The sequence below is a fragment of the Ctenopharyngodon idella genome, chromosome 22 (genome assembly GCF_019924925.1).
Source record: "Ctenopharyngodon idella isolate HZGC_01 chromosome 22, HZGC01, whole genome shotgun sequence".
Classification (NCBI taxonomy): Eukaryota; Metazoa; Chordata; class Actinopteri; order Cypriniformes; family Xenocyprididae; genus Ctenopharyngodon; species Ctenopharyngodon idella.
The window spans coordinates 7369037-7384168 of record NC_067241.1 but is presented as its reverse complement, the minus strand read 5'-3'; the positions used below and the strand labels follow the sequence as shown (position 1 = coordinate 7384168).

The 15132-nt window shown below is 36.1% G+C and overlaps 1 protein-coding gene across 1 annotated transcript in view; it reads right to left on the bottom strand.

Annotated features, from left to right (window-relative positions):
• Positions 1-15132, bottom strand: part of megf6a (multiple EGF-like-domains 6a) — a 70078-nt gene that overhangs the window by 14991 nt on the left and 39955 nt on the right. Inside the window, 12 exon segments of the mRNA XM_051879515.1 lie at positions 2110-2244; positions 2326-2460; positions 3885-4013; positions 4207-4335; positions 4899-5030; positions 5114-5281; positions 7211-7333; positions 7467-7589; positions 7917-8054; positions 11109-11231; positions 11680-11802; positions 14393-14518. Coding sequence (XP_051735475.1) covers positions 2110-2244; positions 2326-2460; positions 3885-4013; positions 4207-4335; positions 4899-5030; positions 5114-5281; positions 7211-7333; positions 7467-7589; positions 7917-8054; positions 11109-11231; positions 11680-11802; positions 14393-14518 — 1584 coding nt within the window.

Below are 15132 nucleotides of genomic sequence, written 5' to 3'. Positions count from 1 at the left end.
ATTTTTGGAACTTAGTTTTACAATATGGTTACCATTTTGTTCATGTTCATAGTTTGAGGATGAGGGTGTGTATGCAACATGTCTATATTGGCATCTGCCTAATTTGGAAAACTGCTACAAACTGACAGATGATTTTGCACTAATATATTAATAATAATTTTAACTGCATGCTCAGCCTTATATGGGAAACTGTCACGATCACCAGCTGGAGTGCACTTGAGAACCACCGGGGGGCAGTCCATCACAGACTACATTCCCCATAATCCTCTGCCCTGTTTCATCACTGATTGTCTACAGATGTTACTCATTAGCTCACCCTTAATAAGCCTGGTCAATTCAGTCATTCTTTACTAAGTCTTGTATGTGTCTGTACTGCATTCGTGTCTCTTGGTTTTTTGGATTCTCTGCCTGTTCGACTGGATTTCTCTGTTCTGACTGCTTGTCTGTTTTTTTTTTTACCTTTGCCTGTTTTGTGGATTATGATTGTGGATTACCCTTCTAATAAATACTGCGTTTGGATCCTCAACCTTTGTGTCTCAGAGCAGTTGCATGACAGAAACAATCTCCTTCCCTTTAAAAGTTTATTTTGCGGGAGTGCTGCCAAAATCCAGAACCGAGTTAGCATTTCAGCACGTCTGGTTCCATCATCCTGAAGTCTTTTTGAATGTGTTTTTGGTAAAATGCCTAAAATAAATTCTGTGGTTAACAAAAAAAAAATTTTCACATTACATTCTACAGCATAAAATACATCAGTAATACTCCATTGTAATTTTTTTTTAAAAAGCTTTTACTTGTCTTGGAAAAAGGCAGTTGTTAACAAGTGGCTAAATGGGACTACAGAGGTTGTCGAGGACATTAAAGGGTTAGTTCACCCAAAAATGAAAAATCTGTCATTTATTACTCACCCTCATGTCGTTCCACACCTGTAAGACCTTCGTTCATCTTCGGAACAAAAATTAAGATATTTTTGATGAAATCCGAGAGGTATATGACTCGTTCATAGACCGCAATATAACCAACATTTTCAAGGTCCAGAAAGGTACTAAAGACATTGTTAAAACAGTCGTCGTGACTGCAAAGGTTCTAGCTTAATGTTATGAAGCGATGAGAATACTTTTTGTGCGCAACAACAAAACAAAAAGAACAACTTTATTCAACAATCTCGTTAACAGTCACGTCGACGGTTTTTTAACGATGTCTTTAATACCTTTCGGCACCTTGCAAGTGTTGATTATATTGCTGTCTATGAACGAGTCAAATACCTCTCGGATTTCGTCAAAAATATCTTAATTTGTGTTCCAAAGATGACTCATTGTTTCAGGGAAAATGTTTTTTAAAGAAAGACTGTTAAAAAAAGCTTAGTGATGTTGACGTTGAAGTCATGCGACCGTGATTTGGTTAGCCTACGTTTAGCTTTTTACTTCTGCCAATTGTATTTAGGCTTCAAAATTCATAATTCATAAAAGTAGTTTATTTGTGAAGATTATCATGATGAACAAAACTTTTGCTGGTCCTAGAGCTTAATTTCTGCAATAATCCAAAAGCCAATGGACAAAACCTATTGGGTTTTTGTTGAGGGAACCAGGGTGATACTAACATCCAGGTTGGCCTACAAAAATATGTCATCACTGAATCACTCTATTCTAACAATGCATGATTAAACTGTTAGTTTTAGCATAAAGTATGTGCATTGAGCATTGTTTTCCCCTGCTGACCATGTCAGAACTGACCTGCAACCTCCACATAGTTCATCAAAGAACAACAAGAAAATTCTTATTATTAATGACATTTTCCCTTTTAAATCTGTTTTGTAACATACTGGGCTTGAATATTCTAGATCTTTCACTTAAGTGAAATACAGGACCATATCAGTGTTAAGGGAACCAGCACACTTGACCAGCAAGCCAGGAGATAAAGGTATTTCCATCAGCGTTTGGCAGCTGTGTTTGGCCTGGCCTCCTCATGTTATTCATACTGTCAAACGCTAGTCAGCGTAACTTACACAAAGACTTTCAGTAATGGCCATAAATCCACTTTTATGGATTTTTTTCTAGCGCAGTGCAGTACGAATGTCACTGCATTCCAGCTAATACATGACTAAAAACTCACCTCTTTCGCAGTGTTCCCCGTGCAGACCGGCTGGGCACTGCCGCTGACATTGTCCAGTCATGTGATGGCAAGACACTCCCACTGGACACTGGCATTTTAATTTACATCCTGGACCATAGTATCCACTATCACACTCTAAAAAGCAAAGAATAACAGATAAAATATATTTCTCACACACACGCTGTCAATCAAGTAAATTGAACTCCCTGAACTGACCTAGGTTGCAGGTCTTGCCCTGATAGCCAGGCTTGCACACACATGTTCCATGACGTCGATGGCACTCAAGCGTGTTCTGCTGCACACATTGACACTCCGACGAGCAGCCAGATCCATATGACCACTTGGGGCAAGCTGGAAAAGACATTGTGTAGGACATTCTGTTATAACCAGGAGAAATCATCAGATGTTAAAATGATAACATGATTAACCCAAATAGGACATGTTCCTGGATCAACATCTTTGTAGGTTCTGGAACAACAATCCACTGAATCGATGTATCAATGTATCAGGTATTAAGTTCAGGATTAAACCACACTGAAAATCAGAAATCTGGGAATCTAATTTAAACATGGATTTAAAATATATAAATAAATCCAGGTTTAAATAAAACAATAAACATACAGTTTAAACATAATAAATGCCTAGTTCTGTCATTAAACTCTAGATGGTGCAAGCTGATGGGTCCTTAACGCAAAATATATATATATATATATATAGGATTTAACAATTTTAAATGAAGAAGCATTTATGACTGACACTCTTAAAAACAAAAGTTCCAAAGAAGTTTTTTTGCAGCAATGCCATATTAGATCCATTTTAGGTTCTTAAGTTCTTAAAAGAACATATTTTTTAGTGTAAAGAAAATGTTAATAATCTGAAGAACCTTTATCCAACATAAAGGACCTTTTGTGGAATGGAAAGGTTCCATGGATGTTAAAGTTTATTCATGGCACCATCAATGGCAATAAAGAACCATTATTTTATGTTTAGTGCAATGATAATCACTAATCAAATTAGCACATTTGTGACAATGTTCATGTGACTCTTTCACTGAAGTGAAACTTGAAGTGAAAAGTGACTCTTTCATTGAAGTGTTCTTTCACTGAAGCTCAAGATGCTTTTTGGATCATCTCAAATCATGCTGGAGAACATGATTATCAGGTTTAACACAAACTTGGGCTAAATTTTATTTCGATAGTCCACTTTAGACATACTACTAACTATAAGTAACTCTGCAACTGCATGTCAACTAACTCTCATTAATTTGCAACTAGGCTACATGTCAACTAACACTCATCAGTAGACTGTTAGGTTAAAGGTTATGGTTAGGGTTATGGTTAGTAGAATAAGTTGACATGTACTTGCAAAGTTAATTATAGTCCGTATAATGTCTGTTGGGGGAGCATCAAAATAGTGTTAGAAGATATTAAGCAGAAAGTCTACTAATACTCTAATGACTGGTAGCTGACATGTAGTTGCAAAGTTACATATAGTTAGTAGAATGTCTAAAGTGGACTATTAAAATAAAGTATTACCCAAACTTGTATTATATATTTTCATTAGTGGTCTCAGACATTTGGACTCCACTGTATCTTTTCCCTTTGATTTTATGGTTATGGTTTGGAACAGGATTAGGGCTTTGATTGCTTCATAGGAACGTTGTGTCCAGAAAAGGATGTTGGATCCAGGAACATGTCCTACTTGGGTAAATCACTCTGTGTGAGTATCTCCTGGAGTTTTAAGTCACTGTCGGTGTGATATACTGCTGAACTTACGTAGGTGACAGAACCTGCCGTAGAGCCCTGGATCACACAGGCAGGCTCCATATGTGCGGTGACAGCGGCCGTTATTGGCACAGTTACATTTCTTGTTGCAGTGCTTTCCATATAGTCCCTTTGGACAACCTAAAACACAGAGAGTAAAAATTACACACTTTAGCTTTAATTTACAGATTAACATCAACTAAAATCACATGACTGTAATTTGAGACTGCAAACACAAGCCATATTACATATAAACATACCAACAGTGATTGGAACATCAGATTTGGCACAGATATACGGTTTCATTTTATGCTCCAATCTCGCAGTCACTCACCGTCCTGGCACAGGTCTCCACTGACTCCAGGTGGGCAGCGGCACTTCCCGCTAATCGGGTTGCAGGTGCCACCGTTTTTGCACTTACAAGAGAAAGAACAGTTTCTGCCAAATGTTCCCTCTGGACAGGCTAAAATGGACAAAAGAAAGTGTTATTTTGTACAAAGCAAATATGAAAAAGTACATGCCTACACTACTGTTCAAAAGTGTTTTGTTTTTTTTTTGACCAAAAGTGGCAGTAAAGATATTTATAATGTTACAAAAAAAAATCTATTTTAAATAAATGCTGTTCTTTTGAACTTTAAAAAAATGTATCACAGTTTCCACAGAAATATTAAGCAGCACAACTGTTTTCAGCATTCATAATAATAATAATAATAATAATAAATGTTTCTTGAGCACAAATCAGCATATTAGAATGATTTCTGAAAGATCATGTGACACTGAAGATTCAGCTTTGCCATCACAGAAATAAATGACATTTTAAAATATATTCAAACAGAAAACATTTATTATTTTAAGCTAATAATATTTTACAATATTACTGTTCTTTACTGTATTTTTGATCAAATAAATGCAGCCTTGGTGAGTCTTTTTCAAAAACTCATTTTTGAAGTTTTTCATTTTTAAAAATCTTGCCGACCCTAAACTTTTGAATAGTAGTGTATGTTTCACGCTACATAATGGACGCACTTTGGTTACAGATGATCGCCGTCCAACCATCTGGGCAGTCACAACCATCTCTGTCAGTGTTACACAGTCCTCCGTTAGAGCAGTCGTCACACGACAGGCTGCAGTCATGGCCAAATGTCCCGTTCAAACACACTGTGATGGACAAGACAAACGTAAGATTAATAAGAAGCAAGCCCCACTAATAATAAACGAAGACACTTGACAAAACAACACACCAAATTTCTCAGAGAGGGTGCTCTCTGCCCGCAGCTCTCCGAAACTGTCTTCTTCATAGTCGTGATAGCGCTCCAGGGGTTGTGGGTAGTCCTGGAGGAGAGTGAGATGAAGGAAAGGTCTCTCAACCACCACTGGACTGGACAATTCCTCAACTGCTCTCTCCAGGGCTACACAGAGAAACACATATATTGACATGATCAATGTTGTCTTGCTGTTACAACAACTACTGTATGTAGCATATTCAGTAGGCTTATCAGCTGGCTGGACATTGTGCTGCTTATTAGACATACTTTTCAAATACCAAATAAATGGAAATTCTTTATTCGGATCCCCATTAGATTCCAAAGAGTGGTTGCTAGTCTTTCTGGAATCCATATAACAATATTAACTATATAGATACTTAAAACTATTATAATCAGATCACAAAATAATACTTATTCCACATTATGATCTTAAAATAATCTGAATTATTATCTACACAGAAAAACATTTAATTTAAACACCAAACATAAAAAATCCAAAACACACATAAAATGAATCTATACACTTGTAAGCATATTTTTACACGTTTTTTTTTTTTTTTTTAAACAAATGGGTCATTGACGAATACGTTTTTTAAAAGTGTAAAAAACATAATGAGGATATAATTAATTTTGAAGTTTTATTAAGTGTTAACAATGAGATTATGTGGTTTTTATAATCAATTAACACTGCTTTTGTCATTTTTTTTACAAAATTTGACACCAAAAAAGGCCAAAAAAGTGTGGTTTTACCGAATGACACTTTTGGTTATACCGAATGACGATATTTTCAAACAATGCTAACAGGCTTATATCTAGATAGCTAGCTAATTAGCTAGCTAGCTAGCTAGCAAAAGTACAATCAAACATTTTATATTTAGTACAAGTTTTTAAAATATTACAACATTTTCCATGTTTTATAGCGGCTGTACCGAATGACCTGATGTTTCGGGACATGCATATGAGCAAGTGAAAACATGAATTTTTCAAATAGTTAAGAGAAACTTAGATACTTTGCTTCACAACCACGTGGTCCTTTGCAGGTGTCTGAATGATGGTACATCCTGTCACATGATATTGACCGCATGACTTGATCCAAAATGGTCCCTTTATATTGGTTACTCCGAATGACATCAATGAAATTCATTTTTCCAGACATTCTTTCTCATAACAAAGCAATGACTTTTACACATAATTTTAATACCATTTTGCACTATGTTGATAAATTATATTATAAAATCACGCCAGAATAAAAAATATATACATTTATTACATTTTAAGATATATTAATCACAAATGAAATGGCTGTATTGGCCTTTGGACTGTTAAACCGAATGACCTTTTGACACTTCAAAATCTTTAAAATACCTTTATATGTAGCAAAATATAATTAAAACCTTTTGGATTCAATAAAAGAGATCTAGTTGTACTACCTTACATACTTTGGATGTCATATCTTTGTTTTTTTTTATCATTATTAAGGCCTTTGGACAAAAAAATGACCCATCACGTCATTGACCCAAATATGTACACAGAATATTGATTTTTCATTACTAATTACTTCATTATTTGTGAAAATAGGTCATGGACTGTAGGAAATCATACCAGAACTATGTAGGAAATTAATTAAACAGTTTAGCTTTAATTTGACAAAATTATTACATAGCTCTCTGGAATGCTCGGCTCTGATTGGTCAGTTGATTCAGAGGTCAAATATTTTTATATGATGACATTTCACCTACACTGTTAGTTTGAAAGCTTTCACAGTCTCTTTCTCATAAAATAAAATAAAATAAAAATGTAATCATTTATTTAATTACTTCTTGTCAAGTACCCATGAAATAACCAAATAATGTACACTCAGCTGGTCATCATTGCAAAACAAACCCCTTCATGATCTAAGTGATGCAGCACCTGATCACTTAGGGTTTATTTTTGCAATGATGACCATATGGCTGTACATTATCTCTTATGGATCGTTGTGACTGACAAATCAGAATCAAGTATTCTAGATAGCTGTGTATAAAGCAAACCTAACACAACTAATATCCACTGTGACCCCCATGGTATACTTACGGATGCAGGAATGTCTATCGTCAGCAAGCCGGTTTCCAAACCGACAGAAGCAGTGATAGGAGCCAGCTGTGTTCTGACAAGTGTGCTCGCAGCCCCCATTATCAGACAGACACTCATCCACATCTACACACCAGCGGAAAACACAACGCTCTTAGACAATATGACTGCACTGTTTTCATTACAGCATTGCCAGTAACTGATATGTCTCCTCGCTCTTCTTTAATAGTCGATCAGTAGTAAACAGGTTATGAAGTACCGTCACATCCACATCCATCTGCATTGAGTCTGTATCCTGCCCTGCAGTAGCACTCATAACCTCCAGGGTAGTTTGTGCAGTCCTGCTCACAGCATGAAGTTCCCTCCTCACATTCTTCCAGATCTACAAGCCAAAAAGAAAGCAGCACAGGAAGTGAGGCCACGAGCCATTGGTGTGTATTAGGAATGAGTATTTACATAAGCACAATTCCAGTTATGAAGAGGGGTCATTATTCAGGGCACAGCCAGAAAAACACAAGACCTAAAACTGCTGAGATCCAGCTGGCAGACATTTGCTTTTGCAGGAAATAGTCGTTAATTTTGTTTGAGGAATGATGATTTTAAAGGTTTATCAGGGCAGCTGGATGCACACTGAATCCAAAAGATAGATTTCATTGAGGTTATTCTGTAAAACTATTTTATGTATCTGTCTGTACACCTGCACACTCACCCAAACAGGTTTTGAGGTCCTCTGCGAGCTGATAACCCTGGTTACAGCTGCAGACGGGTCCGAGTGTGCCGTGCTGACAGTGGTGTGAACAGCCACCGTTATCAGAGTCACAACTGTTAACAATCTCCATTTCAATACCTACAGGAAAGTGAATAATTAAAAGGAACAATTGCTAAAAAATCATTATGGACACTTTAAAATAGCATGTCACTGCATTAGATAATAAATATCAAACTTTGTGTTATTTATTTCAAAGTTTGTTAGGTTTTGTTGGACACTTTCTGGTTGTCAAATGTTAGTAGAACATGTATAGTTGGGTCATTGACGAATAAGGTTTTTAAAAGTGTAAAAAAAACCTAATGGAGATCTAATTAATTTTGAAGTTTTATTAAGTGTTAACAATGAGATTTTGTGGTTTTTATAATCAATTAACACTGCTTTTGTCATTTTTTACAAGATGGACAAAATTTGTCACCAAAAAAGTCATTCGGTTTAACCAAAATTTAACCGAATGACACTTTTGGTTATACCAAATGAAGATATTTTCAAACAATGCTAACAAGCTGATATCTAGCTAACTAGCTAGTTAGATTGCTAGCTAGCTAGCAAAAGTACAATCATACATTTTATATTTAGTACAAGTTTTTAAAATATTACAACATTTTCCATGTTTTATAACGGTTGTACCGAATGACCTGATGTTTCGGGACATGCGTATGAGCAAGTGAAAACATGAATTTTTCAAATAGTTAAGAGAGACTTAGATACTTTGCTTTGTGACCATGTGGTCCTTTGCAGGTGTCTGAATGATGTCACATCCTGTCACATGATATTGATCGCATGACTTGATCCAAAATGGTCCCTTTATATTGGTTACTCCGAATGACATCAATGAAATTAATTTTTCCGGACATTCTTTCTCATAATAAAGCAACGACTTCTAAACATAATTTTAATACCATTTTGCAATATATTGATATATGATGTTATAAAATCATGCCAGAATAAAAAATATATACATTTATTACATTTTAAGATATATTAATCACAAATGAAATGGCCGTATTGGCCTTTGGATGGTTAAACCGAATGTTTTAAACCGAACCTTTTGACACTTCAAAATCTTTAAAATACCTTTATATGTAGCAAAATATAATTAAAACCTTTTGGATTCAATAAAAGTGATCTAGTTGTACTACCTTACATACTTTGGATGTCATATCATTGTTTTTTATTATTATTAAGGCCTTTGGACAAAAAAATGACCCATCACGTCATTGACCCAGTTATTGTAGTTAATCTGATATCAAGTGCTAAGCCAATATCGCTTGATATTGATACCAATAACTCCTCTACCAGTAAATTTATTTATTTATTTAATTTAAATTTTCAAAGCCAATCTCCTACACTGTGTGAAAAAAGAAATAAATTTCATGTCTATTAATTTATTTGTCAAGTACCCATAAAATAAGCAAGATAATGTACAGTCAGCTGGTCATTATCACAAAACAAACCCCCTTTTTAATTGATGCAACACCTGATCACTTAGTCAGGGTTTACTTTGCAATAATGACTAGCTGACCGTACATTATCCCAGTTACTCTAATGTTCATGGACCATTTTCGTAGTAATTGTAGATTATAATCTGATAACAACTGCAAATGTTCAACAATTTTGTGTATTATTTTCTAACAACAATTACAGAACATGAGGAATTTTCACTAAGTTCAGATGAGAAATAGTTCCTATTCTACAACTACACTGCCCTGGCCAAAAAAAAAGACGCTGTTTGGATTTCAATAGGCAAATACTTTATGAGTCTATGGATGGATCATTATTACAGTGATTATTATTTTTTTAGCATGTTATATGTTTGGCAACGATTCTTTTAACCCTAAAAGATAGAGTGTGGAGTTTTTTTTATTTCTTAAACAACCATGTATTAAGATGCATCATGGCCATATTCCAGGATGACAATGTCAAGATTCATCAGGCTCAAATTGTGAAAGAATTGTTGGGAGGGAGCATGAAGAATCATTTTCACACATGAATAGGCACCGACCTTAACCTCAGTGTAAGTTTTTGGGATGTGCTGGAGTAGACTTTACAGAGTGCTCACCTCTTGCATTGTCAGTACAAGATCTTGACCAAAAAATGATGCACCTCTCGATGGAAATAAATGTTGTGATGTTATTTCCATCAAGAGGTGCATCAATTTTTGGTCAAGATCTTGTATTGACAATGCAAGAGGTGAGCACTCTGTAAAGTCTACTCCAGCACATCCCAAAGACTTTCAATGAATTTAAAGTCTGGACTCAGAGGTGCCAATTCATGTGTGAAAATGATTCTTCATGCTCTCTGAACAATTCTTTTACAATTTTAACCCTGGTGAATCTTGACATTGTCATCCTGGAATATGGCCATGACACATCTTAATACATGGTTGTTTAAGAAATGAAAAGCTACACACTCCATCTTTTAGGGTTAAAAGAACCGTTGCCAAACATATAACATGCTAGAAAAATAATAATCACTGTAATAATGATCCATTCATAGATTCTTAAGTATTTGCCTATTAAAAACCAAACAGCGACTTTTTTTTTTGGCCGGGCAGTGTATTCACTAATACAGTTCATTTTTGTCACTTTGAGGCTTACTTTATGAATTATTTTCTTGCTAAATCACTATTTTGCAAGTATGCATTAAATTGATCAATGTGTTAGTAAATGCATTTATAATGTTACGAAAGATTTCTATTTCAAATAAATGCTGTTCTTTTAAACTTTCTATTCATCAAACAACCTGGAAAAAATGTATCAGGATTTGCACAAAAATATGAAGCATATGAAGGTGTCCAGCCTCGGTCCTGGAGGGCCACTGTCCTGGAGAGTTTTGCTTCAACCAGCTTCAAAACACCTGCCTGTAAGATTCTAGTATGCCTAGTTAGACCTTGATTAGCTGGTTCAGGTGTGTTTAATTGGGGTTGGAGCTAAACTCTGCAGGATAGTGGCCCTCCAGAACCGAATTTGGACACCCCTGCACTAGCAGGATCGATTCTCTTGATACAACATCATTAAAAGTATCAACTCTTTAGACTTGTCCCACCCATCCCTACTTTTTGGGACCACTGGAATATGTCTCTGTGGTTCTGTGAACCGTGCTAAGAAGTTAACTAAGTGAAAAGTAACTCACGGTAGCATTTCCTGCCATCAGAGCCCAGCTCATATCCTGGATTGCAGACGCAGGAGAAAGAGCCTGGGGTGTTCCGGCAACTGTGAGCGCATGCCGCCAGTCCCGTTTCACACTCATCAACATCTGAAACACACCAATTACAAGTTCCTAATGACATGTCACCTTTTTCTAATTATACAGACATCTAATTAGACTAGTATTCCATTCTGGATTTGTTGAGTCAGAAAACTGAAATTTCTGCCTCGGATAATCACTTCAATGAATATCAATGAATGCAACCTCTCAAGCGCTAACTGGTTCCATCATGGACTCGAGAGTGGAAAGCTCTGCTCACTTTCTCCCTCGCCAGTCCTGGCCAGTGTTGAGAAGATGAGCCATGTTCTACAGCTTTCAGCTGTCTAATTCAACACAGTGCTTCCACTGTTCTCACACCATGGGAAAGAAACTTACTTAAAAACTTTGGAAAAAGAGGATCCAGTAGATGAGAGACCATTTAATACTTTCCATGACAGTGTAATTGAACCCTAGCATGGTGGGAAGGCCCTTCACTGCTGCTGTCAGAAGCTTTTACCTTCACAGTTCTTCTGGTCCGGGGCCAGCGTGAAGCCTTGGTGACAGCTGCACACAGCATGACCGCCGTCACTGCGACATAAGTGCGCACAGCCGCCGTTCCTCTCCGTACATGGGTTCCTCACTGAAACACATGCCATTTACGTCAGATCTTATAAGTCATTTTACTGGCTGTCTCCCTCACGCACACAAACTCTCATTATCTTGTCAACACAGTCTATGTAATATACATACATAATTCCTGCAGTCTTTCTTCATCTGAATTCACATACTTGCCTCAGTCACGTTATGACATAAAACACATCATACAATATACAATGCAATTTTGAGTCCCTTTAGTGGACAGTTTTTATCCAAAATAAATATAAAAAAAAGAAAAAAAAAGGTGTTTTTAACTTATAACATGATATACTATACATCAGGGAGAAACAAATAATGCCAGGTTTATGATAGCCATAAACTTACTTTTCAACATGTTTTTATAGATGTGTGAGCAAATCTGGGTCAAATCGAGGCTTTGGAGTATTTAAAAAACATGAATATGATATTCATTGCTGATATATAGTACAACAGCACTGGAACTGTTTCACTTCGCTTGTCTGTGTTTGTGAATTCCAGTGGTGGGGATGTTAAGGTGACTCTTTCTGCACGTCACATAATTATGCCAATAGTTTGTCTTTATGAGTGAATCATTGATTCACTGGCTCAATCATTTCATTCAAAAACTCTGATTCATTAAGGAATGGAACAAATGACTCCCTGTGTCCCTGTGTACTGTCTTTATGAGCAAGTCATTGAATCATTCACTCAAGCAATTTGTTCAAAAACACAGATTCACTTAGCAAAGGCACTTCTGTGTGCTACTCATAGATGTGTAACTTTTAATTCTGCTTTGACCTTTGTGTTGAACTATTTTCGCTAACAGGTCAAAAAAGACAAATAAACTGACAATATATCCCTTAAATTGAAGTCACTCATCTTTAACTGATTATTTAACAGCTGTATAAAAGCAGAATTGCAATCATGCTGTTTGTCGGAATATCAGTAATTAGATTCACCTTATTTTTCAATGCAGAAATAAGCTATTTCCGGTGAATGTGCAAGACTTCCAATTCGTTAGCTGCTAAATAACTAGAAGAAAAAAATGCAGTAAACGGTATAATTATTTGCTCTACAAATCAGTGTGTTTATGATTACGTTAACATTAAAATAACAAAAAAAAAAAAACAGTTTGCCGTATCAAGCAGCATAACAAAAAATAAATGGAAGCAGCTGAAACTAGAAGCCTTGCACATTCAAGTTAAAAATGGCCGACTTTGCTTTTACAATAAAAATAAGGTGGATAGTGTTATAGGTATAGAGTTGATTGATTCAGAACTACAGAGTGTGAAATTGCTTGAATATGTAATGCAGCATATTATGACATACATTATGATATAGTGAGTTGCAATATTTTTTTAGTTCCAATTCATCCCTGACCATGGTATAACTCAAAGTTATCTGATACTATTGTTGTAGCATTGCACAGCCATAGTACTGTTTGTCTTTAAGTAAACTAACTAGTACAAAGACTTTTGTCCCAGGACTCATCTGTACTTTGATCACAACAGTATGAAAGCAATAAAATTACAATGTTTTCCATTTGCCAAACTGAACTCTCCACCCCTCTCTCATAAACACACTGATGCCTGCATGTTTTTTGTCAATGTCTTACACTTACACAATAAGATACACATTCTCTTTCTCCCTCCTTCTTTCTCCTTGTCTTCACCTAACTCTCAGTGGTAACACTTCATAGGGGAACAACTGTCTCTGGTGAGTGTCAGGACATTGGATCTGTGTGGTAGTGTAGACTGAATGTGAATTTTGGCAGACACACTGGAATTGACGCCGCGTCCGCCAAGATGAGGATGCTATAGCCTGAAGAATATAAGTTTCTCTCAGTGAAAACTGCTGTTTAAAGTGGGCGAAAATGCACATCGGTTTAAGATATCGATTCACACTGCACTAACTGAGTTCTCTTGATCTGTGCCACTTTTTAAAAGTATACTAATTTTGTCTAAAGTATGTCATTTGTGACTCAACGTTTGATTGGTTATGACACACTAGTCTAACTTCATTTGAATTCAGTCAGGACTGATACAGATGCCCACTGTTGCAATCTTCAAGTCTCCAACTCAATGGCCAATTTTTCTGAGCACATCTGGGTTTTAGTGATGTTTATCACTTTCTTTAGCTTCTACCTTTCTGCCAAGAACCCTTCCATCCACACATCCAAAAGCTACATACTGACTTTATGACACCGTTTTAGACCAAAGCTTTTCCTACTTTCATCCTCTTGTCAGCATGTTCTTTGACTAACAGCATGTGATATGCACTGCCGGGACATTTTATGTTTAACGTCATGAACATAACAAAACGTTCGAAAGGTAAAGAGTTTAAATAAGAAACAAAACCACCCTGCTGAAACAACCGTCTTAGACCAACATTAATTTCCATACTGGTCCAGACTGGTTAGTGCTGGTCTAGTTTGGGGGCACCAGTATCCAAAACATTTGATATTTGACTTTTGACTACTGTACTAAAGGCTTTTATCAGGTTTACTGGAAAAAGCAAACACTATATCAGCTATATAGTAAGTTGAACATGAAATCTTGCTATTTTGAAATGTTAGATGTGAAATTTAGATACATGAGTAGAAGAGAAAGACTCACGTCTGCAGTGCTTGCCATCAGCTGTGAGCTGGTATCCGCGTCTGCAGCGGCACTGGAAGTGAACAGGGGAAAGCTGGACACATTCATGCTCACAGCCACCATTATTCACTGCACAGGATAGGACAGCTGAGGGGAGAAAAGAGAGAAATGACAGGGAAATGACAGTTAAGTAACAAACACAATTCGAACCAATAATCAAACTTATATACTATATACTTATATGTGTGAATTAAATTTAATGCATAAATTTACACTTTAATAAGATCTTGCAGCATAAGACATTAAACTGAAAAACAAATGTATTATTCTTGGGAGAAAATAATAAAAAACTGTCAGTACTTTGTTTGCATTAGAGTGCACTCACTTTATATAATACTTTGTGGTAGCACCTTTGGCTTTAATTACATCAGTAATTCTGTTTGGATTGGACTCCATCAACACAGGACATCTGGATTTCACCATTTTATCCCTCCTTTCGTGCAGAAAAGTTCAAATTGCGAGAAGACTTCCAGTTCACAGCCCATTGTGGGTCAGTTCACAGATTTGTTACAGATCTGAAGCCTGTCCACTGACAGCATCGCCATTCCAGGGCATTGATCTTTTTTTTTTTTTTTTTTTAAATCATTTCCTGCTTCAGCTGGCTGTGTGATTTGGATGTTTTCTGTATTGTCAATCATTTCAGTTTTCTGGCAAAATGCAACGTTTTGCACCAAAATATCTTTATATTTATCTTAATTGTA